The sequence below is a fragment of the Suricata suricatta genome, chromosome 7 (assembly GCF_006229205.1).
Source record: "Suricata suricatta isolate VVHF042 chromosome 7, meerkat_22Aug2017_6uvM2_HiC, whole genome shotgun sequence".
NCBI classification, from domain to species: Eukaryota; Metazoa; Chordata; class Mammalia; order Carnivora; family Herpestidae; genus Suricata; species Suricata suricatta.
Window position 1 is genome coordinate 102,515,190 of NC_043706.1, and position 25,783 is coordinate 102,540,972.

Here is a 25,783-nt window from a genome sequence, read left to right on the forward strand (position 1 = left end):
AACCAGGATAACAAAGGCAGCTGATCTATGTTATTGATTGCTGGGAGGATCGAGTGAGTTAATACTTTTGTCTAAATACTGAAAAGTGCTTAAGGAATAACTAGCACATAGTAAGAAATCAAAATAGATAACTTTTACTCTTTATTAATAGATATTTTTAATGGAGCAATAAAAAGTGAGGGGAGTTGGAAGAGCATGCGACTGTTGATCTTGGGGTTGTGAGTTTGAGCCCCATGTTGGGTGTAGAGATTAAAGAAACTTAAAAAAAAAGAAAAAGAAAAAGAACTCTTAAAAAAAAACCCCAAATATCTCTTCTTTAAAAAAATACTTAAATGTCTGAATTTTCCCCTATTTGTCAAAGTATCACCTTAATTATGAGTAGTATTGATGTGAAAATCAAATGTCATGTGTTAAATGTGTTTTGAAAAGTAAGTACTAATATTATGATGACTGATATTGTTATGTTTTAATTAAAATCTCATGGGTAAATAAGTACTTAAAACCAATTTAGAAAAATTTCAATTGCTGTAAATTTAACTTTGGCTCAAGTTTTCTTTGAAACTCAGTTCATTTTAGCATTTTTGGATAAAACAACTATAACATCCATACATCTAATTATAATGAAATTAAAATTTCATAGCTTTTGTAACCTTTATGAACACATAATGATATTGGAAGAAAAATGACTGGGCAGTGCCTGGCAGGTAACTTCCCATTCAAGGATACATCGTGTTACACAGATGCTTTATTTTTTTCATCTTTACTCGTTTTTAGGGGCACAGTACATAAACAAGTGTGGGGAGGAGGGTCTCTTCAAGGGTTTACTGTGTTCCAGGCTACAGGGTCATTCCCCATCACACGGAGGCCTCTCAAAGGCAGCTAATCAAAGGTCTCTGATGTGCTGGATCCCTCAAGGCAGCTTTGGGTTTCCCTTCTTACAAAGCAGCTTAATTTCCCAACAATGATAAAATAAGATCATCAAAGATCAGTACTATATGAAACCTCAACTTAAAATTATCCTGGACTAACTTAATTATAAAAGGACTGTAGTAGGCCTGAGACACATGTATCTTCCTCTCTTCACAGTGGATCTAGTCCCTGCTTTGTTGGCAATCAAAAGTTGGAAATTTGGAAAATGTTAAAATATATCTTAACTGCAGAGATTATTTCTGAAGTATATTTCAGATATCTTTTAATGCTCCCATCTATTTTGATTTTTATCCAAGTGCTTCAAAAGCCTATAAAGGAGTTATCATGAGAAATTTATGAGCAGAAAAATGTAAACTTTAATAACCAGGGACGAAACAAACAGCGCCCTCAGTGGCCGGTAGCCTGAACTGCACTTCCAACATGCCCAAAGTGGCTCGCAATCCTTGAAAAACACCTGGTTGCTCTTGGTCAGGAATTTACAAGGCTCCCTTAGGAAAGATGATCCAAGTACCTTTAGAGGCATGCTCTCTCAACTCAGTAACTGTAACAGAAACAATAAAGGTTACAGAATTATAAAACCTATAACCCCCAAACCCTGTGAAGGCAGAAATGTGACAGACTGGGGACAAACTCCACCCACAGCTCCGGATGCTATTTGTACCAGTGGCCACTCCCTCAACTCCCACATCCTCTTGAACCAAGTGAACACTGAGCCTGAATCTGTAAGATGAAGATGGTGAGCTGTCTGGAAAGATCAGAGAAAGGAATAGCAGGAAGCCAGGCCCCGAGGTGATCAAAAGCTACAAGGCACTTGGAGCAGAGAAATCCCAAGTTAGCACAGAGAACAGGGCTGCAGAGGGGAGCGATGCATGGGAGCACACTCCCTAAGAGAAGCAGGGACAGGGACCTTGAGAACCCAGGGGAGGCTGAGAGAACTTTCCAGTTCTAGGGTCATGGAGGCTGGTTAGATTTTGTTTCCTACCCTTAATGAGATTCCCTGCTATAGCCTTGCAGTGAACCTTTTATTTCAGCGAGCGTCTTAAGTTTTCCTTTTTTTGTAACTCAGTAATACCTGAATCAGAAATACTTAACCCTCTTTTATGGACAGGATCCTTGTAGACAGCAAGGTCATACTGCTGGTTACTGATCATTTGGTTCTAGAAACCATTTGCCTGATTCTCAATTTGCTAGGCTTCCTGGTCTCCTTTATGTAATAGTAGATACTGAAAAAGTTATATCTGAAATATTAAGCAGTATTTCCATACTGGCTTGGTTTATTATGAAAGTCCTAAATTAAACAATGTTTGCCCCACATAAAAATGCACCTGATACAAATGTTTGCTTTTAGGTGGTTCAACTTGGCCAATGCTTAAGGTTCTAACCAAACATAGAGAAGAGTGGCCTAAAAACTATTTGTGTTCAGAAGATAAATAACTTATATCCTACTTCCTGCAGAGATCAGACCCAGTGTATAAATCTTATTTCTCTTCTGAGACTTTATCTTAAATCAGCGTATTTACATAGACACATCAACAATGTATTTAAGCCTAACTTGACATTTCTGTCAAGTTCACTTTTAAATATGAAATACAATATTTAATACATGATTAACAGTAATATTAAGATTTAATAAATACTTAATACAAGTATTAAATTTAGATGCATTTTTAAGCCTTTAAGAAGAGAGACAGGGTACCTGACATCAGAACATCAGAGAAGTGCATCACAGGGAGCAATTTCTACAGCTTCCTGTATATGTTATGTCTTTGGAGAAATGGTGAAGGGGGTGTGGGGTAATGGCTCCCCACATATCTGGGGGGGCTATGACACCTGTAGCAGGGGACATAGATGGCAAAACCCCTATGGAAGTGAGTACTAACATGAGCCAGGAGCCTTCTCCTATCCTTCTTGAATGTTAACAATACGGAAAGCAGACAGGGGAGATGTTATTCTGAATACTGAGGAAAGTGCACTGGCCTAGCCTCCCACACTGCGAGTTTGTTAGATTTGGAACAAGGCTGTCTGATAAACTGCATCTGAAAGGTTAACCAGCTGCAGGTAGGCCCTCGTGACCCAGACTTTGACTGTAGGTTGGTTCTGAATTCCCAAATGCGTGACTGGCTAAAAGTGAGCTCAACGTATCCTCCTTGTGGCTGACCTGAGTTTCCCTTCAATTGGTCTTGCAGTAAGTCTACCAGCTAGGCAGCTTTAGGACTTGAAGAAAGCATAGGAATCAAGTACAGTGTTTGTGGGAATTCAGATTTGCCAACCAAGGGTAGATCTTTATTATTTAAGTTTTGGTATAGCTTCAGAAAAAGTTTAAACTTAAATTAAGCCAAACAGAGATATCAGAATAATAAGCTTATTCTGTCTGTATTTCTAAGAAACACTAAAAACTATAATAAAATCCCTACTATAAAATTTAGACTACCACATATACACTGAAGACATTATCTTTTACAGGGTCAGAAAACTCCTTTCTTCTACATAGTTACAATAGAGTTAAAATTCTGGTTTGGTCTTCTCACAAATTAGGAATAATTCTATATTATTAAAATGTTTTCAAGGAGTTCACTGGCATGAAATAAAAGAATTCTGACATGCTAATGCAGAATTCAAGGTTATTTTTACACTTTCCTTTATTGACCAGAAATATGAATTTTGAGACCATACATACTTCCCCCCAAGATGCCTATGAACTTCTTTGGTACATGCTAACTGCCATATAAGAGAAAGTCTTGTGAAATAACAGAGTGTAAGAAAAATAGGACACAGCAGGACAGAATGTGACCTCAGGACATTAGACATTTTCAGCTCTGAGTCTACTCTAGGGAGCCAACAGCAGCAGTAGTACTTTTGGCCCTGCATACCCTTAAGACCAGGAGTTTGGCCTATAACACGACCGGCCTATAAAGGGAGCAGACTGCCTTAGGGGGCAGCTGATTCTAAGACTTCAGGCTGGAAAAAAATCAAAATGTGTCTGGAACGTGCTGTTATTTTCAGATACTACAGACTTTTAGAAATGTCAGAGGTGACTAAAAGGGCACCGGCATCAACATAATGGGACTTCCAACTGACCAAGTTGTCAGGTGTTGAGCATCAAAGACAAGCACGGCAAGGCAGTCGTAACCCAAAAGTAGGCTGCGATACAAGTTTAATTGTTTAGTAAGTAGAGGAGTGTTCAGATTGAACATATTTTATTCCTTCTAATAGGTTTGTCTGTTCACAATATTTATACAGTTATTTCTAACTGGGTAAGCATCAAAGAAAAAATACCTGGAACTTGTAATTTGGCCAAATGATCCTGACAGAAGAAGGTGCTAAAATAAAAAACAGCATGGACTTATTAGCGTAAATAATAGGATGCACGGTGAGTACAAAGAATAACTAGGTAGCAGGTGGCACAGGTGGTCATATATAATAATTAAGAGAGAGAATTCAACACTGTATTTTAAAACATGAATCATCCAATGTCCTGAAGAGATAAGTTAACTACATCAATCCCACATCACCAAGAAGTGCAAGCTCTAGAATGAAGATTCCCAATGAGGAACACAGCCATTTTAAATAATGAAAACAGAACATATCAAAATACTCTAGTGACAAACCAACAGCCATGCAATTCTTTAATAATACATCATAACTGCAAGAGGTACCCAGTTTCAAAGACAAACATTTATAAGAGGAGGACTTAAAAGTTTACCACAAAATCAAAAACAACAGCTTGGCATGGTGACTCAGTTCGAATTACCCCAGTCTACACCATCAGACTAGATCGCATCTAGACCAAGATTCAACATTGTCAATAACCTGGATCCTCTCCTTTTCCCTCATTTCTAGTCAGACTACTGAAACTCAGAAAAGTACTAATACTGAGACATTAGGGATAGATCACATTAAGAATCATACTACACTGGGAAGTTATTAAGTGCAGAAGTAACAAGAAATTACCTAAACCATAGTCTCAACGTTTCAGAATAGGTTGAAGTGAATGTGCAGTAGACATTTTACAATCACTGCTTATATATGTCTCTCACCAGCTGTTTAAGGTGTCATTTCAAAAGACTCAACAATTTGTACTCACAGTTTAACATTTTTTCAGAAAATTTAACTAGTTGATTTGGAATTGATGTTTAAATGCTCAAGAAAATTTGGAGGTTTTTTTTGTTATGAACTTAATGAAGCAATCATTAAATGAAGTAGATATAGTTTTGGATATCCTTCATATCTAAAAGCCCCACAGACAGTGGAAGACTCTATTAATTATTGTTTTAAAAATTCATAATTCAGAAGACCAAGTCTGTAATTAAGAAATCCTAACAGCCCCTGCTAGAATCCAGAGGAAAGAGTGATTTTAAAAGGGCTCAAGAGAGACAAAGCTTGAGCTGTCTATTCTTACTGAACATAGTCATCATTTGCTTGGTTTTGAAGACAAATGAATCATAACTTAGTAGGAATCACATATCCATATGAACCACTTGGGTAGATGCCATAACACATGATTGAGATTACTACAGATTTTCCTAACCACAGGATTTAAGTTGTGTTGAAGGTAGGCCCCTCTACCCCCCAATAATACAAAGAATCTGAAGCACACAATGTTAGCTCAAGAAAACAGGGAAAACTCGAAAGGTCAATACTTGAGAAAGCTACTGTTTGACCAGTTGCCAGATCTTTAAGAACACCATGGAACTGTAAGGATGCCTCTTAAAGAAGGAAAAGCATTAGTCACATCTAATCTGACACATGAATAAACACAAAAATATTAGAAAAATCACATCATTTTGGCAAATTACAATAAATATTCATCACATTCAGCATATCTTGGGTGAAGGTAAAAATGAAAAAATAAAAAATTGTTCATTTGACCTGTTAGCTTAATGAGGGTTAACTTCCTGGCATTTGTTCCTGACTAAATGAAAGAAGCAATCTCTAAAAGACCTAACCCCCACAAAAAAACAAAACAAAATAACAAAAAACAAAACAAACGGAAACATCTTTAAGAATACAAGTATTACATTTGCAAAATTAAGCACAATGTCAATTAATTCGAGTGCTGGTATGATACTGCCCGACACTGATTATACAACTTTTCAAGTCACGAAGATAAATCTGAACTTATAAAATCAGGGAAGCTGGTATTCTGAATGGAACTCAATATGGCCAAGAGTTCTGTTCATATATAAACACCACATTGATATCCTGAAGGTGCTGAAGGGAGATGGAACTTTGACCTGAAAGCTTTTCATGATTAAGGCTTTTTTCTCATTTCTTCATCCCAATCGAAATCCAATGCTTCATCATCCAGTTCTGATAAAGTAAAAAGAGACTTTTTGGGAAGAGCCAATCTCTCAGTGGACCCCTCCAGCTGGAAAGTTCTCCTTTTCTTGCTGGGCACCAGAGCTGCAGTCTCAGGAGCAGGGCTTGGGGCTTTCTCTCCCTGGTTCGTACTTTCAGGAGGAAGGGATTCTGGTTTGGATTCAGAGGGGGAAGTAAAGGAGAAGTTTGCCAATTTGGCTAATGTGCAAGCGTGGACCTTGCTGCTTTTATTACTGCATGAGACCTCTTCCATTCTGTCTCTTTGGCAAGTAAGATGAGAATGTCCAGTCTTGTTTCCAAGCTCTCCTTCAGGCAGGATGGCTCTCCTCCCACGGGCCTGTTCGCTCTCCTGTCTCGATCCATCTTCCTCCGGTGGCTTCCAGGACACCTGCTTTGTCTCACCCCGTGGCTGGTTTGAGTTTCTGCTTCCCGAGGGAGAGGCCAACTTCTGTGGACCCTTCACAGGCGAGGCTGGGTCTCTGCTTGCAATGCGGGGACTTTTAGAACGTGGGATGGCTCCTTCAGTTGTGCTCGGAGACACATGACTGTGGTCTTCAGGGGAGTGGGTCAGTTTCGACTTTCGTTTGAAAGTAAATTTTGCCAGCTTGGCCAATGGGGGACCTGGACTCTCGGCACTTTCAAGTTCAGGCTCTTGCATCTGAAGGAGGGATTTCTCTCTTGTTCTTTTGGGAGTTTCCCGTGTTCCTTGAGGGCTGGGTTCGGGACGGGAGCGAGGACGAGGAGAGTCCGTGGGCCGTGAAGGCGCCCTGGCGGGATTCCTGCACAGCTCCTGGGCCCTCGCCTTGCGCAGCTTGTGCAGCTTCCTGGAGACGTGCTGTGTCAGTACCCAGTCTGGCTCACTGGCAGACACTACTGCTTCGGAAACCATTGCTGCCTTTTTTGCCTTTTTACTTTCCACACTGTCTGGCCTCGATGTAGCTTCTGTCTCTCCTGGTGCTGGAAGTTGTCCAGTTTCCAATTTGCTTTTTTGGCCTGGCTCACTCCTTTCCTTACCCTGAGACTTGTTCTGGAAGACTTTCAGAGCCATTTTCCCCCCAGCTGTTTTGGGAGACATAGGTACGGTGTCTCTGGGTTCAATCTGATAAGCTGCTAAGCAGTCAAACCAGTCCAAACTGTCATCTCTGCTAGGTGAAATATCAGGTGTATGTTTTCTATTTGTTGATGTATTAGGGCCCAGTGGGGAGAGGGGGCTGGGAAGTGGGCTTCCCTCAGGACTGCCCCCAGCAGCGGACGCCAGCATGCTACAGTTCACTTCCTGCCTTGCAGAGCGGATTCTGGACTTGCATTCTTCTCCTGGATCACTCTTCAAGGATGGTGGGTTAGTCTCTGCCTCCACTGCCTGGGGCTGGGATTGGCAGGCACTCTGATTCTGTAACCTATGGCAGGGATAAAAAGGGAAAATATGTATTGAAGAGAAGAGAATTTGCTTTCACTTTTCCATTTCTTTAGTCTCTGAGATACCATCTAAAGGCTTGGGTCCAACATAATTCCAAGTTAATACCAAATACAGTCTCTAAGAACAGCAGGAGGAAAATGATCCTTTCTTATCAGTATAGAGGGTAAGTGCTCTGATAATCATTTTAAAACTGAAGTGAAACAAAGGAAACAAAGTAGCAGGTTTGTCTACATCTTTAGATTTCTCTGAAAGTCCATTTAATTCATTTTAGACTGTTTGAAGGTCGGTGTAAAATGCTCACTCTTATCTCTCCTGTTACATGGTCCACTACCACAGACTTGTAACTCTCTGCACAGTGGCCGGCTGCTGATCGAGTGGCTCTTCCAAAGCCGGTCTTCAGGTCAGAAACAAAGGCAAGACCAGAGTCTATGCTCTCCTCACATCTCTTCATCTGACTACTGAATTTTAGTGCACCTAAAAGTCACCTTCCTTGGGAGCAGAGGCTGATTCCTCCGTACTGAGGCTCACACCATCCCTGTGGCATCACGTTCATGGCACACCCCCCCCCCCCCATACCCCAGCAAGTGTGACATCTTTCCTGCCAAGCACAGCCATGTTTCAACACATGTTCTGGGCAGCTACTCTCTACGCAGGTGACATGGAGGTGAAACCTACTGACCTCCCAGAATGAAGGATCTGATCAGTGATAGCATTCTCAATCTTGGGCATAGCAGAAACAGAAATAATGCCAGAGGATCGATTTCCTACAGAGATGACAGCTTCTCAGGAGGAACAGCTTCTCAGTATAAGGAAGGGGCAACGTGATCTCACTTCCACGTGTTAAATTTGAAAAGGAACTAAGCCAAAGAGCAGATGAGTAAATTATTCTAAAAATCATGTGTAACCATAGAAAAAGGTATAGGAATAAATACATTACATTTAAATAAATTTTAGATTTAAATATATTTAAATACATTAAAATGTTAATGGTAGGCCTCTCTGGGAAATAAGATTATATGCAATTTTTGCTTCTTAACTTATTACTGTTAATTTTCAAAATACTCTATTAAAAACACATATTACCTCCTATGATCAGGAAAAAACACACAAAGAATTATATAAATTATTGGGTTATATTCACTCACTGTAGATTTGGACATATCAATACAGCAAAATCGATATTTATCCTAGTCATGGCCAAACAAAAAAACCTGAAATAGCTTTTAAAATTACTACTACCTAATATACATCAAATTGGGGTCAGGGATATTCATAATTGTTAAAACTCCATAAAAAAATGTTCTGAAAGACAGGGAATTTTAAGGGGTAGAATAATTTAGCCCTATGATTTTAGTCTTATTCTGACTCTGGGAATTAAATTCTCCCTTTCATAAAATGTTTCGAGTTATACTATACCTTCCTAAAAGACAGTGTCTTAGTGTTCTGTTTTCATGTGACTACAATGACCACCATTTGAGGTTGGCTGCACTGGTAAGTATTTTCCAGAAGAAAAGTGTGATAAAGGTACAAATAGTTTTATGAGTCAATCGGACCACCTTAAGGAACAGACAAGTCCTTCCTGAGGGGATAAACCGGTATGTTACATGGGCTTTTCTCACTTGAGAAGATTAGCCTTGGATGTGTCTTGGAGGTCATGCACTGTCATTTGCAGCGCACCTGGTTCTGTTATTCTGAGGATCAGCACTGGGACATGCCCCTGCATTACAAAGACATGCCAGAAGAAAAGAATGTTTTAAGGCAAACTCCTGGGTTTTTTTAGATCATTACCTACTCTTCTTCTTTCCCTCCAAGAGGGTCATTTTGAATTTGGTAAGTCCAACTACTATTTTTCCATCACATAACACTGATTCTGAGCTTCACATTCTTTTCCTTCCTGCATCCAGCACATGACAGCTTTTGGTAGCCCAAATGCCCAGATCCTGCTCAGTCAAAATGAGCAGCCTTTCCAAAAGCCAAGCCAGGCCCAGGGCAGGCCTAAAAAGGATCCGCTATATCAAACCATAAAAGAACCAAAAAAGTAGCTTTCATCTTAACACTAGGCTCTGGATCATTAAAAAGCCAGGAGACTAAAAGAAAAGGGGGTTGATTTTATACAAGGGGCTGGGGATTAGCAACACAAAGCCAGTTCCCACACTTCCCCCAGGAAGGCTGTTGCTGGGGTCTCATGAATTTGAGAGAGAATGCTACTGGATGAAGGCAGTGAGTGAAAGGAGGAAAGCCAGGGAAAGAATTCTCAAGGTTATACTTATTCGGCCAACAATCCCACTCCAGTCTCCAGTTCTCCTTCAGCAGCCACTCTGTTTCCATGTGAACTCCCTCCATCAGCCCCCAGCTTTGAGGTCAATGCCAGCTGCCAGACTCGGGGCAATTACTGAGCCACTCATGCGGATCAGGAGGATACCCACATAGATATTCTGCCATCGCTCACTTGTGTGTCACAGGTACACCCTCAAAGTCTAGCTTTTTAAAAGCTCATGTATGCACTAAAGTTCGGGTAAAAATTCTCTACGTAATGCACATTTCAACAAATCATTACAAAGCTGAGTTTTGAAACACTGCTATATCAAACCATAAAAGAACCAAAAAAGTAGCTTTTGTTGGGGCACCTGGGTGGCTAAGTTAAGCGTGTGCTTCGGCTCAGGTCATGATCTCACGGTTCGTGGGTTTGAGCCCCGTGTCGGGCCTCTGTGCTGACAGCCAGCTCAGAGCCTGGAGCCTGCTTCGGATTCTGTGTCTCCCTCTTTTTCTACCCTTTCCCCCACTCACAATCTCTCTCTCTCTCACACAAAAAAACATTAAAGAAAAAAAAGAGATCAAATATTTATTATACTTGGGAGAGAGCTTTAAAACCATTAGGAATAAAATTAAAATATTAATAAACACTATGATTCTTTTTGTAAACTCCTTTGCCCATGTCCTCTCCTGGCAAGGAAAAGTGATAAAGCCAAATTATGATAATATTTTGGGTTTGAATCTAGCCTGGGGTAAACTGCTCCTCTGGAGTTCAACTTCTTCTGTCTTAACAGCATTCCTAGCCACTTTTCTGAATGGCACCTCTCTACTTATGTTGACCCAAAGAAAGAGCAGAGGACTAAGTAGTGGTGGTGAACAGAATAAAGCCCATTTACCATGGTTTCTTGATTCCATGGAAACTGCATGTCGTGGTGTGAACTGTGAGTAGCCAACCTGCTTCTCATATACTTGGGAACCAGTGGTATAAATATAGTATATTTATAGTAAAGAACCTGCAAGTGTTCTCCTTGAGGCTCACCGAACCAGCAAGCCAAGGAAATGTAGCCATGAAAGGTGGTTTCCAAAGATGGCAGCCATCAAGTCCCCCATTTTTGTATGTCTGTGTCACTCCTCCCACCAGAAGTGGTATCTGTTTTCCCCGACTTTGCATGGGGCTGACCTTGTGACTTGCTCTGACCTATAAAATATGGCAGAAATGATGCTGCACCAGTTCTGGACCAGCTCATGAGTCCTGCCAGCTTCCGTTGTGGCTCGTTGGGGCGTTAAGCTACCATGTCAGAACTCGGACTCCCCGACGGTAGAGAGAGCCCAGCCACTTAAGCCACCCCTGCTAAGGCACCAACATGTGAGGGAAGCCATTCTGGATGTTACGGTTCCACCAGCTAAATGCAAGTAGATGAGTGATCCCAGCTGACACTATGTGGACTGGAGGTAAGTGAATTTCTGACTCAGAAAAGTGAGCAATAAAATGGTGATGGTGTGTTGGTTTTGTTTTTGTTTTTTTAAGCCACAGAGCCTTGGGGCAGTTGATTACACAGCAACAGACAACTGAAACAACCCCCTACAGACAGTACAGACAGATTTTCCATTTCCTTCATTTCACTAAATGTCAAACAAGGATTTTCCATTAAAAGCCTTTGCTTGCATTTCTTTTCTCACCTTTCAAGTCTTCTTAGCTCTTCACTCAAGAGGTCGTGCAGCTCCAGCTTTTCTAGAATGAGTTCACACTGCCTCTGGTACTGCTGCAGAGGGTTTTCAGGAAAGGAAGTGTGGAGTGCATTCACACCTCCTAGCAGTGCACCTCCCTGAAGGGGTTTCGAGAAAATGGAAAATACCAGAGAGTCAACCAGTCAGCCTGCATAGAGGAAGCATACCCTGGAGGCCGGTGATCCCAGATCAGCCCTCTCCACTCCCATCTTGGCTGTCAGTCATCTGGGGCCTTTTGCAAATATGCACGGTTCTCTCCCTCCAGTTCCTGGTGGCAAGCACTGCGCCAGGAAGCAACTGTCATGGCGGGAGCATGAGCGCCCCTCAGACATGTTGAGGAAAAAAGAGTGAGACTCACTACTGCACACAGTGGGCAACAGCAATGCTACTGATGCAAAGAATGTTTCCATGACCATGTTTTCCTTCTTTTAAATGGTTTCTTTTGGATATATTTCCTGAAATTATTAGATCTAGATTATGATCACTTTTATAACTCCTAATAAATTGTCTTTTTTTTACATGCTTATAATTAGAGTTCAAATATTAGGTGCAAAATACCCTCACCTGCATCGAGGATTCCATTACTGACACTGCTGTAATAGCATCTTCCAGAGTCACAGTGTCACGAAACATCAGGCGAGCATGAGCTAAGAAAATTATGAAGACAGAAAGTTTTTAATGAACATCTGAGGTGATAAATGTAATACTTTACCTGGCCCCCTGAAAAAGCCATGTTTTATGAATGAGCTACTAATAACAAATTCATTTTACTAAAACAAGCACAAAAGTCTAATTTCTTTCTTTCTTTCTTTTTGTTTAAGTAGGCTCCACACCCATTGTGGAGCCCAACTTGGGGCTTTAACTCACAGCTCTGAGATCAAGACCTGAGCCGAGATCAAGAGTCAGGGGCTTAACCAAATGAACCACCCAAGGGCCCCACAAAAGTCTAATTTCAATTAGTTTTAAAGTTGTTTCTCTAATAATGGGCCTAATCTTTCACAGCCCATAGCACTTCTGGGAATTTACTTGAGAAGTACTGTGGGCTCCAACAAAAAAAGGGAAAGGGATTATGTAAGCATAAAATAAATTTAATATTCAACAACTTTTCATCTCCATGTTTAAAAATATTTACTTTGAGAGAGAGAGAGAGAGAGAGAGAGAGAGAGAGAGAGAGAGAGAGAGAAGGTACATGTGTGTGAGTGGGGGAGGGGCCTAAAGACAGGGAGAGAGAGAATCCCAAATGTTGTCAGCACAGAGCCTAATGCAGGACTCAATCCCACAAACTGTGAGATCATGACCAGAGCTGAATCCAAGAGTCAGACACTTAACTGAGCCCCACCCATTAAGGTGTTCCATTAATGCTCATTTTCTAGTCTATTATAGAAATACACAATATTAAACTCATTTCTCATCTCTGGCACTTCTTTTTATCTGTGAGTTTTTCAAAACTACCAAACTCACAAACCTGCATTTGGGATACTTCTTGTCTTAATATGAGCTATAAATCCTTGACAAAGCGAAGTATATTTGTTTTATAAAACTTTTTATTAGGCATATATTCTGTCATTATATGATACAGTCATTATATGGAACTTTTTTAGAATTATTTTAAAGGCTAAATATAAAAGCCAGTATTAGAAAGAGTCTTGATGTTTATTTATTTATTTATTTACTTACTAGTTTATTTATTTAGAGAGACAGAGTGCAAATGGGGGAGGGACAGAGAGAGGGAGACAGAATCTGAAGCAGGCTCCAGGTTCTGAGCTGTCAGCACAGAGGCTGACGTGGGGCTTGAACTCACTAACCATGAGATCATGGCCTGAGTCAGTTAGAGGCTTAACTGACTGAGCCACCCAGGCGCCCCTAGGAGAAAAGTCTTGAGAGGCATGTCAGTTGTACTATGTACATTAGTCTCATGCCTTCGGGATGGGCTGTCTATCATGTTAGTGATAGGCTGTGAATGGCAATTAGTGAGAAGAAACCAGATATGCTACACAGGAAACAACTCGAGACAAGAAAGTACCCAAATGCTAACAGACTACCAGTGAGAAACCAACGCTAGTAAATAAGACTTTCTAAGTGAATCGTGTCACCAAGAGTCCTCTTCCTTAATGACACCACACACTTCTCAATACCCGTGATCTGTCCCCAGAAGAATGCAGGTTTCATGGCTCAGAGCCTTTACTTTTCAAGCAACTATGAACGCCCTAGAAATTCTTCTTATTCATCTTTTAATTTGTGGTGCCAAGCTCCATGCCTTGCACATACTGGGCACCCAACAGAAGTATTATTTGTGAAATAAATCAACCTTCTGCTAATCGGATCAAGCTTTCCAACAGGCGGATGGTGGTCCGGGCAGCGTTCCGGGAATCACTCTGTCTCTGCATCTGGTAGTACCGGAGAAGAACCTGATTACCCACGTCAGAAAGTGTGGGCTGTAGATTCCGAATGAGGCAGAAGTAGGTTTTCATCTTTTCCATGCTCCAGAGCTTCTCTGGTTTGCTAGGGTAACCTGTACATATCAGGTGCTTGGTCAGCAATGTTTAAGAACAGGCGAACATCTCACTTTAAGGGTTCTGATAATGTTCTTGGCTCATTTTTAAAAAAAGATAACCTTCAGGTTTGTGGCCACTGAAACCCAGAGCTGATTCTGCATGGCATATAGTTCAAGAACAAGCAGCCTTAGGAACTAAGCTTAATAAAGGTAAGCTTCCTACAGGTACTAAAATTATCCAGAATAATTCTGGTCTGTCCTATAGTAATACAGAGTATTTGAGTAAATCTAACTTAAAGAAAAGCTTACATTTAGAGATTTCTATTTCATAATTCAGTCCAGTTTTCTTTGTGTTCAAGAGGTGAATGGTTAACTATATATCATAAGGTTGCCTTCTTTTAATCCCAAAGAACATATTTACTAACTAAACGATCATAGCAGGCCCCTTTCCTTCTGCTCATTATTCTGGGCACACTAAATGGCCCCTCTCGCTGCCTTCTGTCTAAGCATCTCGCGATTGTTGGTTAGGTAGGGTAATTTGTTATTTACTTAATTTTCTTTAAAGAGAATTTCATTTAGTTATATCTACTTTTTCTCCATCAGTGTGAATGATTTATCTCCACGTACCTTTGTTTTCTAAGATAAAGGAGGAAATTATACGATCCCAGTCTTCATTCTTGGTATCAAGCAAAACCAGGATCAGATCAAATCGACTTAAGAGTGGGCTGCCAAGGGCGATGTTCACAGACACAGACTCGTGGGGGTCATACTGGCCTTTGGGGTTAGTTGCTGCCAGGATTGTGGTCCTTGTGTTCAGCTTGCACACGAGGCTATTAAAAGAGAGGGTAAAATTCACTGACTGTTGAGATTCAAATAAAAAGCAAAATTAAACTTGTTAATAAAAAGAAAATCTTGTACCTTGAAAACCTAGAGAAACTGTGTGAAAGAGAATATGGAATGATACAAGGAGGTATGACAAAGAACAAGTTCAAAGGAAGTACATTAACAGTAGCCTATGCTGAAGGAAAGTTATTATTAAATAAACACTTCTTATGCCCCTACTATGAGTAGATCCCTCTTATGGGTGCTAAGAGGTGTACAAAATTAAATTAAACATGGATCCTGTTCTTAAGGAGCTTGTAATCTACCAGATGTAATGGTAAGACAGGGCAGACTATGGTAAGTTCTGGAAGGATAAAGTTCCCAAGGGAAATAAAGATGACATATAGCCATTTCTGGGTTGGAAGAGAGATTAGAGAAACAATACAAAGTAGCTTTTGAACTGGGCCCTTCACAACATCTGGACTTTTTAAAGTGGAGATTATATATACATATTTGTGAAGGTTGTGAAGGTCATAGGTGAAGGTGACTTTGGAGAATGCTGACTGGTTAAGGCAAAAACTTATGTGCTCATTTCTTTTGATTTTTCTAAAAGTGAGAGAAACAAGAGTCAGCCAGACACAGAAAGAGGGAGGGAAAGATGGATGGGGAGAGGGGAAGGGAGGGAAAGGAAATCAGGCAAAATAAGGATTGATTAGCATCATGTTTTTTGTTTGTTCTGAGCATAGCTGACACACAATGTTACATGAATTTCAGGTGTATAACTTAGTTATTTGACAAGTTTATACATTATGCTATGTTCATCACAAGTGTAGCTTATCATCTGTCCCATTGCATCATTAATACAATATCACTGACTATATTCCTTATGCTCTAATTTTTATTTGCATAACTTACTCATTCCATAATTGAACCACGACTTACTCATTCCCAAACAGAACTGATTCCCTCTCCCATTTATGTATTTTGCCCAACTCCCATTCCTCTCCCCTTGGGCAGCCATCAGTGTGTTCTTTGTATTTATAGTTTTGATTCTGCTTTTTTATTTTTTTTTAGATTTCATCTATGAGTGAAATCATATGGTGTTTGTCTTTCTTAGTCTGACTTATTTCACACAGCATAAGACTCTCGAGATCCATCCATGTTATCTCAAATGGCATGATCTCATCCTTTTTTATGGCTGTGTAATATTCCAGTGTGTATATGTGTGTGTGTGTGTGTGTGTGTGTGTGTATCTGTATGTGCACACATGCATGTGCACATGTGCATGTACACACACATTTTCTGTATCCATATTTCTACTGATGAACACTTAGGTTGCTCCCATGTCTTGGCTATTGTAAATAATGCTGCAATGAACATGGGGGTACATATATCTTTTTTGAGTTTGTGTTTTTGTTTTCCCACAGTGGACTTACTAGACTTTATGGTATTTCTATTTTTAATTTTTTGAGGAACCTCTATACTGTTTTCCACAGTAGCTGTAAACCAATTAACATTCCCACCAACAGTGCATGAGTGTTCCTTTTTCTCCATATCTTCATCAACATTTGTTGTTTCTTTCTTCCCTGATCTTTATTATTTCTCTTCTTCTGGGTTTGGGGTGCTCTTGCTGCTCCCCTTCTAGTTCCAGTAGGTGCTCTGTTAGATTTTGAATTTGCGCTTTTTCTAGTTTGTTGAAATAGGCCTGGATTGCAATATACTTTCCTCTTAGGACTGCCTTTGCTGCGTCCAAGAGATTTTGGATTGTTGTATTTTTGTTTTCATTTGTTTCCATATATTTTTTAATTGCTTCTCTAATTGCCCGATTGACCCATTCATTCTTTAGTAGGGTGGTCTTTAACCCCCATGTTTTCCAGACTTTTTCCTCTGATTGATTTCAAGTTTCATAGCATTGTGATCTGAAAGTATGCATGCTTTGATCTCAATTCATTTGTATTTATGGAGGGCTTCTTTATGACCCAGGATGTGATCTATCTTGGAGAATGTGCCATACGCACTTGGGAAGAAAGTGAATTCTCTAGCTTCAGGATGCAGAGTTCTAAACATATCTGTCAAATCCATCATTTCCAATATGTCATTCAGGTCCGTTGTTTCTTTAGTGATTTTCTGTGGTTGATCTCCATTGCTGTAAGTGGAGTATTAAAATCCCCTGCCATTAGCACATTCTTATCAATAAGACTGTTTCTGTTTGTGATTCATTGTTTTATGTATTTGGGTGCTCCCGAATTTGGTGCATAGATATTTATAATTGTTAGCTCTTCCTGATGTAGAGACCCTGTAATTATTATATAATGTCCTCCTTCATCTTTTGTTAGTGCCTTTACCTTAAAGTCCAGTTTGTCCATATAAGTACTATGGCTTTCTTTTGACTTCCAGTTGCATGGTAGATATTTCTCCATCCCCTTACTTTCAATCTGAAGGTGTCTCAGGTCTAAAATGAGTCTCTTGTAGACATCATATAGATGGATTTTGGCCTTATATCCATTCTGCTACCCTATGTCATTTGATTGGAGCATTTAGTCCATTTACATTCAGTGTTATTATTGAAAAGTATGGGTTTAGATTCATTATGTTCTTTGTAGGGTTTGTGCTTGTAGTGGTGTCTCTGGTACCTTGTGTTCCTTGCAACATTTCCCTCATACAGTCCCTCTTAGGATTTCTTGTAGGGCTGGTTTGATGGTGATGAATTCTCTCAATTTTTGTTTATTTGGGGAAACCTTTATCTCTCCTTCTATTTTGAATGACAGACTTGCTGGATAAAGGATTTTTGGCTGCATATTTTTTCTGTTCATCACATTGAAGATTTCCTGCCATTCCTTTCTGGCCTGCCAAGTTTCAGTAGATAGGTCTGTAACCATTCTGATAGGTTTCCCTTTTTATCCCTAGCTGCTGTCAGAATTCTCTCTTTATCCTTATATTTTGCCAGTTTCACTATGACATGTTGTGCTGAAGGTAGATTCAAGTTACATCTGAAGGGAGTTCTCTGTGCCTCTTGGATTTCAATATCTATTTCCTTCCCCAGATTGGGGAAGTTCTTGGCTATAATTTGATCAAGCACCCCTTCAGGACCTTTTTCTCTTTCTTCTTCTTCATGAATTCCTATGATACAGATATTGTTCTGTTTGATGGCATCACTCAGTTCTCAAATTCTCCTTTCATACTCCTGGATCAATTTCCCTCTTAGCTCCTCTTTTTCTATAACTGAGTCTTCTAATTCACCTATTCTCCTTTCTGCCTCTTCAATGTTTGCAGTGGCTGCCCCCATTTTATTATGCACCTTGTTTATAGCATTTATTAACTTGTCACAGCTATTTTGAAGGTCCCTAGTCTTTGTATCAATAGTTCTCTGATGACTTCCATGCTTTTTTCAAGTTATTGATTTTATGACAATTGTTCTAAATTCTTGCTCCATTATGTTGCTTATATCTGTTTTGAGGAGTTCTTTGGCTGTGACTTCTTCCTGGAATTTCTTTAGAGGAGAGTTCTTTCTTTTTGTCATTTTGGCAAGCTTTCTGTCTCTTGTCAGTTTTAGAAGCTTGTTATGCACTCTGCACCTGTTAGTATTGCTATTAAAGGAGGCTTATTGACTGTCCAGGGCCTGTCCGTTCAGGAAGTGTTCTTCTAATGGTGTCTCTTGGTTTCCTTTGTTGTGCCTTTGGTTATTTTATTTCCCTACTTGGTGATATTTGGGACTCTCCACCATGTGTACCTTGGCTTGTTTCTTGAGGTAGTCCTAAAAAGGAAAACAGACAAACACACAGGGAACAAAAGCCCGCAAACGCACAGACAAATCAAACAAACAAGCAAATCAAAAGGGGAAAGGAAAAAAGAAAAGAAAAGGAAAGAAAAGGGGAGGGAACAAAAACAACAAAAGACAAAGGACAGTCTAAAATCATAAAACCAGTGGAGGGGAGAGCTAAGAATGAGATAAGGGAAAATATATCTGATTAGCAAGAATTGACCTAATCATGTTGATGCATCAATGTTGGTCTTTCCCTGGCTCTGGGGGAAAAAGGGGCAAAAGAAAAAAAACAAGGTAGCTCTCCAGCATGGATTGGGTGTGGCTTGGTGTAGGTGGGTCTCTCCTCCACTGAAGTCTGCTGGCTGCTCCTGGAGGCCACGCCTTGGTGGTTGTGGGGTCAAGAATGGCAGCGCCTCAATCCTTTCTCAAGCTAAGCATTGCAACCCACTCTTTTGGGTCTGATCTCCCTAAGCCAGGGGTGGACCAAGTTATATTTTCTAAGCCCCACCTCGTTTCCAAATCCTAGTCCACGCACTTTAATGATACTGACCGAGATAAGCTGTACTCCCACAGGCAGGTGCTGGAGATCGAGTAGAGGGTATAGGGGAGCAGTTTCTTCTGGTGCCACCTGGGATTGGGGCACTGAGCCCAAGAAAAATGTGCCAGCTGAGGGGGATGGATCTCTCCCCCCATGACCTGCGGTTATAGATAGGATGATAGGGATGATAGGGTCCCTTTCTGTCCGGCCAAGGTTTTTCTCTTCTTTAGAGACAGTTCGATGAGCGTTTTCAGCCTCTCTTTCTCTTCCCCTTGTCTCTCTGTGGCTCTGTGTGGGATGGGGAGGCTCCCTCCAAGCCCGGCCTATTTTTATATTCCTCGGTTCTCATTCACTCACACACCTATGAAGCTGTCTTCTTTATGAACTCTGTGTCCTTTCCTCCTACTCTTGCAGACCAGAGTAGTGTGGCTTCAGTCCTTCTTAGTTTGATAGATGCAGGCTAGTGAAAATTACAGAGCTCCCTGCTTCTCCGCCATCTTGCCCCCCTCCTCAACCATTTGTTGTTTCTTGTCTTTTTGATTTTAGTCATTTAAACAGGTAATATCCCATTAGTGCTCTGATGTGCATTTCCCTGATAATTAGTGATGTTGAGCATCTTTTTATGTGTCTGTTGGCCATCTGTAGATCTTCTTTGGAAAAATGTCTATTCAGATCCAGAAAATCCTAAAGAATTCACCAAAAAACCTACTAGAAGTAACAAATTCAGTAAGGTGGCAGTCTACAAAATTAATACCAAGAAATTTGTGGCCTTTCCATACACTAGCAACAAAGTTGCAGAAAGAGAAATGTAAAAAAAAAATGCTATTTACAGTTGTACTAGAAAGAATAAAATACATAGGAATAAACGTTACCAAAGAGGTAAAAGACCTATACTCTAAAAACTATAAAAAAATATTGAAGATGACACAAACAAATGAAAAGATATTCCATGCTCACGAGTTGGAAGAATAAATATTGCTAAAATGTTCATACTACCCAAAGCAATCTACAAATTCAATGCAATCTCTATCAAAATACCAACAGTATTTTTCACAGAACTAGAATAAATAATACTAAAATTTATATGGAATCACAGAAGACCCCAAATAGTCAAAACAATCCTGAGAAAGAAGCACAAAGTTGGAGGTATCACAATTCTAGATTTCAAGATATACTACAAAGCTGTAGTAATCAAAACACCATAGTACTGGCAAAAAAACAAACATATAGATCAAGAGAACAGAAGAGAGACTCCAGAAATAAACCCATGATTATATGGTCAATTAATCTATGACAAAGGAGGCAAGAATATACAATAGGGAAAGATACATTTTTAAATAAATGGTGCTGGGAAAACTGGACAGCTACATGTAAAAGAATGAAACCAGACTACTTTCTAGTATCATGCACAAAAATAAAATGCATTAATGACCTAAACAAGAGACCTGAAATCATAAAAGTCCTAGAAGAGAACACAGGCAGTAATTTCTCTGACATCAGCCACAGCAATAATTTTCTAGATAAGTCTCCTAAGGCAAGGGAAAAGAAAGCAAAAATAAAGTATTGGGACTACATCAAAATTAAAAGCTTCTGCACAGCAAAGGAAACCATTAAGAAAACAAAAAGACAACCTACTGCATGAGAGAAGATATTTATGAGTGATAAATCCATCAGGGGTTAATATCTAAAATATATAAAGACCTTATACAAAAGAACACCAAAAATACCAAACAATCCTATTTAAAAATGGGCAGAGGACTGGAATAGTTATTTTTTCAAAGAAGACATATAGATAGCCAACAAACATATGAAAAGCATCACATTTTTGAGGAGCAGTAGTGAAGGGAAGATTGAGGAGGTCTGGGTGCAGAGGGCAGGCTAGATGGGAAAACCTGTGGACAGGACACATGGAGAAGATCAGAGCAATGGTCCAGGAAGAGGCACACACGTCCTGAAAAGAGCAGTGGAGCCATAGATATGGATATGACAACTCAGACATTGTTTGTAAACTTATCATTGATGGGCAAGTCCTCAAAACAGCATGGCATATTCATTAACAATAACAAATGTAGGTTCTTTTTTCCCTGTAAATGTGTATGCTCTCCATTCAAAGACCATTTTTAGTTACAGTGATGTATCTGCCTCTCAGCAGCCACAGCCCTGTGACATCAGCAAACATGGGCTACATTTGTTAATCTCTGATCTATTTCCAGTTGGCTCTAGGGGCCAGCTCATGAAACTGAAAAAGTTTAAGAATCCTTAGTTGGAGTAAATGGCACAAGAAGATACTCATTAAGGAGAAACACAAACAAGGCACTAAATACCCCTTTAAAATGAAATCCTTTTTAAAATTTTACTGAAAAGGGGGCACCTGGGTGGCTCAGTTGGTTAAGCATCCCAACCTTGATTTCGGCTCAGGTCATGATGTAGTGGTTTGGGAGTTCAAGGCCTGCATCAGGCTCTGTGCTGACAGTGCAGAGCCTGTTTGGGATTCTCTCTCTGCCCCTCCACTGCTCACTTTCTCTTTCTCCTCAAATTAAACATTTTTTTAATTACTGAAAGGGAAAAATTCTGAATAGTCTACAGTTTATAAATTTATGTGCCAAAATGGCTTTGTGAAGGCAGTTGTTTAGGGTTTGCGGAACCCAGTTTGCAAAAGAAAAAAACCCCAAAAAACAAAACATAGTACATTGTTTCTAACTAATCTCACAAAGCACATTTAATCCATACTGGAATGAGGCTGTTTGCACTTATCATGGAAAAGAGTATTATGAAATACTGGCAATGAAAAAAATATAACTGCATATGAAGTGATCTTCAAAAAAATATTTTCGATATGAGGTAAAACTGCCTGTTCTTCCTCTCTCTGACCTACAAATATTTATAAGGCATTTCCTGTGGGCAGAGGACTGTAATGACAAATCAGAAAGGTATACAATGGTCCTTCCTTCAGTTAGTTTCCAACAGAACCACTGCAGGAGGGGGAGGCTCTACGTGGCGCCTGCCAGACACTACATGAGCCACGGATGATGGCGTCCATGTCACCGTTAGCATCGGCAAAGAGACACTTCTCTGGAGACGCCTGTATATCTGTAAGGTAAATAGTTTTAAAGTTATCCATGATGTGAGAAGGGAAATGAACAAGTAAAGACAGAAAGAAGGTGGTGAATTATTCCTGAGGTAACTGGGGAGAAAAAAAAGAAACAAATAGGCTTAAGAAAGGGGGTTAAGGACAATTTATATGTGAAGAAAACAGGCTGCCTGATGGACAGTTAGTGGAAATGTGAGTGGTGGAAAACAGAGGAGTGGTCTCTGGTCATTTGAAACGGGGAAGGCTGTATACACACCTGGTGGTTGCAGATCTGTGGTACAAACACTGCTGCATTAAAACCAAAGGAGGCTTTGGTAAAACACAGATACACACACACACACACACACACACACACACACACACACACACACACACTCTAATCCTACGTACTTCGTGCATAACAATGGCTCACTAAATAACTACTGAATGAATGAACTCACGGATTAGTATAAGGTAACAATCATTTTTGCAATCCTGTATGACCTCCACCTTCTTCAACAACAATAATAAAGGTAACTACCATATTTGTAATACCAAGCACTGTGCTAGGCTTTATGTATACACACTATCCCTAATATTCACAAAAACCTAAGAGGTAAGATAACATATCACCAACTTAGAATAAGGAAAAGAGAAGTTGAAGGATGTTAGTAACTCCTCCATAGGTGACAGCAGCAGAGCTGAGCTCTCTTTCAAACCCAGACTTGCTTAGCTCCAAAAACAGTGCTCTTTAACCTGTAGACTGCCACCCAGGTGTGACATCTTAAACAGTTCCTGTGTGGTCTTTAAATGTGTGTGTGTGTGTGTGTGTGTGTGCGCGTGTGTGTCTTTTTATTTTTGAAAGGGAGAGAGAAAGAGAGCACATGTGCACACGGAGAGGAGAGAGAGACAGAGAATCCAAAGCAGGTTCCATGCTGCCAGCATAGAGCCTGACATAGAGCTCATGAACCACAAGATCAGGACCTGAGCTAAAACCAAGAGTTGGATGCTGAACTGACTGAGGTTCCCAGGAGCCCCATCCTGTGTAGTCTTAAAGAATCTGCCTGATGGTTTAGGCATTCATTGACGTGTCTTATCTTTTTACTACTTGATCTGAACCTCGCTGAAGGGCTGTGACTTAGGTTACCATGCCCACATGCCTGTCACATATTAAGTGCTCAAAAAAATTCATGAAATACATGACAGACAAAAAATAAACTTTTACTTAGCTCAATATTTCTAAAATTCAGGGCCATTTTATACTTACAGGCTTCAACAGTCCTAAAATAATCATTCTAATATGTGTTTTTCCTATATTAATTCCAAGGAGTGAAAACATTCCAGTTTCTGAAAAAACTATTCCATTAAAAAATTTTTTTAAGTGTTGATTTATTTTCAAAAGACAGAGGGAGAGAATGTGAGCAGAGGAGGGGCAGAGAGAGAGGGAGACACAGAACCGGAAGCAGGCTCCAGGCCTGAGCTGTCAGCACAGAGCCTGACATGGGGCTCGAACCCACAAACTGTGAGATCATGATCTGAGCTGAAGTTGGATGCTTAATCGACTGAGCCACCCAGGCGCCCCTATTTTTCCATTTTTAAACCACATGTTTTCACTTTCCTACAAACACAGTGGTAACTTTTCTAAGGTTGGGTTGCACAAATTATTTGTCCTATTACAGGTCCTCCAGAAAGTGCCCTTGATTTTGCAATGCTCTCTAGTACTCTCATCACATCCTTTATGGGGTGATCCCCATCTCTACTCATGGCTTTCACCACCACTGATACACTGGTTCCCGTAAGTTCAGTTCTTGCCTGTGGGACTGGCTGCTGTGTGTTCACCAAACCTTGTTTGCCCTTCGCCCCAGGCACAGAGCCAGACCATGTTTCCCACCCTCTTTTACAGCTGAGTAGGACTGTGGTAATAAATAAGTCTTGTCAACGGAATGGGGGTAGAAGAATATGTGCCATTTCCACATCAGGCACCTACATTCCTGTGCAACCCTCCTCGTCCTCTCCCTCTGCCAGCATCGACCAGGCTAAGGCCCCGGAGTCAGCGAGCCACCTGAGGGACGGAGCAGGGCCCTGGATGAGTGTGTAGAGCAGAGCACCCCACCATCAACCCACATGAGAGTATGACATAAGCAAGAAAAACTTCCTTTGGCAAAATAGTGCAGTAAAGAGATGAGCACAGGAAAGAACTGACCAATTTTCAAGGAGTAATGAAGAGTACAGGTAGCTCAGAAATGTGAAGTTTTGAAAGGCTGGAAAACACAATGGATTCTAGACCACAGAGAGTAAGAGCAAGGCTTGAAAGGGCTTTGAACAACAGAGCCCCAGCAAATTCTCTCAGGTACAAAATGACCCAGGTTAAGGGGAAAGCCTTCAGTTACAGACCGCCTCAAGGCAGCCACCATTAGGCTGAATAAAAGAGGATGGAAGCCACACTCATGCTCACAGCAATACTATTCACAGCGGCCCAGAGGTGGAAGCAACCCCCCCACACACAATGTGTATACACACACAATGAAGTATTAGTCAATCATGAAAAGAAAGGAAGTCCTGCTACTTATACAAGAGGGAAAAACCTTGAGGACATCATACAAAGTGAAATAAGTCAGTCACAAAAGATAAGTATGCTATGAATGTACTTATATGGGATTCCTAGAGTAGTCAAATTTATAGGGACAGAAAGTAAAATGGTGATCTCCAGGGATGAGGGAGAAGGCAAAATGGGGAGCTGATGTTTAATGGGTAAAGAGCTTTAGTTCTGCAAGGTGAAAAGGGTTCTAAAGATTCGTTATACAACAATGTGAATGTTAATATACTTAACATCACTGAACTGTACACTTAGAAATAATTAGGATGTTAATTTTATGTTATGCATTTTTCTTTACCACAATAAAATAAAAAAAGGAGGCTATAATGGACTGAAATTTGTGATTCCCTCAAATCCACATGTTGAAGCCCTTAACCAGCACTGTGATAATATTATGAGTTGGGGCCTTAGGAAGGTAATTAGTTATGGATGAGCTCATGAAGCTAATGCTCCCATAAGGGGATTAATGTCCTCGTGTGAAGAGGAGGAAAGGCCAGAGCTTGCTCGTGCTCGCTCTCTCTCTCTCTCTCTCTCTCTCTCTCTCTCTCTCTCCCATAGACACATACCTGCATAGGCACACACACCAAGGAAAGAGCTTGTGAGCACACAGCAAGAAGGCAGCTGTTTACGAGCCGGGAAGAGGGTCCTCACTAGGAACTGAATCTGTCAGTGCCTTGATCTTGTACTTTCCAGCTTCCAGAACTGTGAGAAATAAATGTCTGCTGTTTAAGCCACCAGTCCATGGTATTTTGTTATAGCAGTCCATACTAAGACAAAGGCAAAGAAGGAAAGAAAACAAAAACCCAGCAAGCCAGATGAGAAATCTGTGAAGAAAAGAAGTCTGGATACAGCA

The 25,783-nt window shown here is 40.3% G+C and overlaps 1 protein-coding gene across 2 annotated transcripts in view; it reads right to left on the reverse strand.

Annotated features, from left to right (window-relative positions):
- Positions 1 to 4,067: 4,067 nt before the first annotated feature.
- The window catches only part of MCM9 (minichromosome maintenance 9 homologous recombination repair factor), a 103,420-nt gene continuing 81,704 nt past the window's right edge, over positions 4,068 to 25,783 (reverse strand). For both annotated transcript variants that reach the window (XM_029943725.1, XM_029943724.1), the window contains 5 exons: positions 14,769 to 14,971; positions 13,956 to 14,159; positions 12,212 to 12,294; positions 11,600 to 11,745; positions 4,068 to 7,646 (listed from right to left, as the gene is read on the reverse strand). In XM_029943725.1, coding sequence (XP_029799585.1) covers positions 6,182 to 7,646; positions 11,600 to 11,745; positions 12,212 to 12,294; positions 13,956 to 14,159; positions 14,769 to 14,971 — 2,101 coding nt within the window. In that variant the 3' untranslated portion in view covers positions 4,068 to 6,181. The remainder of the gene's footprint in view (positions 7,647 to 11,599; positions 11,746 to 12,211; positions 12,295 to 13,955; positions 14,160 to 14,768; positions 14,972 to 25,783) is intronic.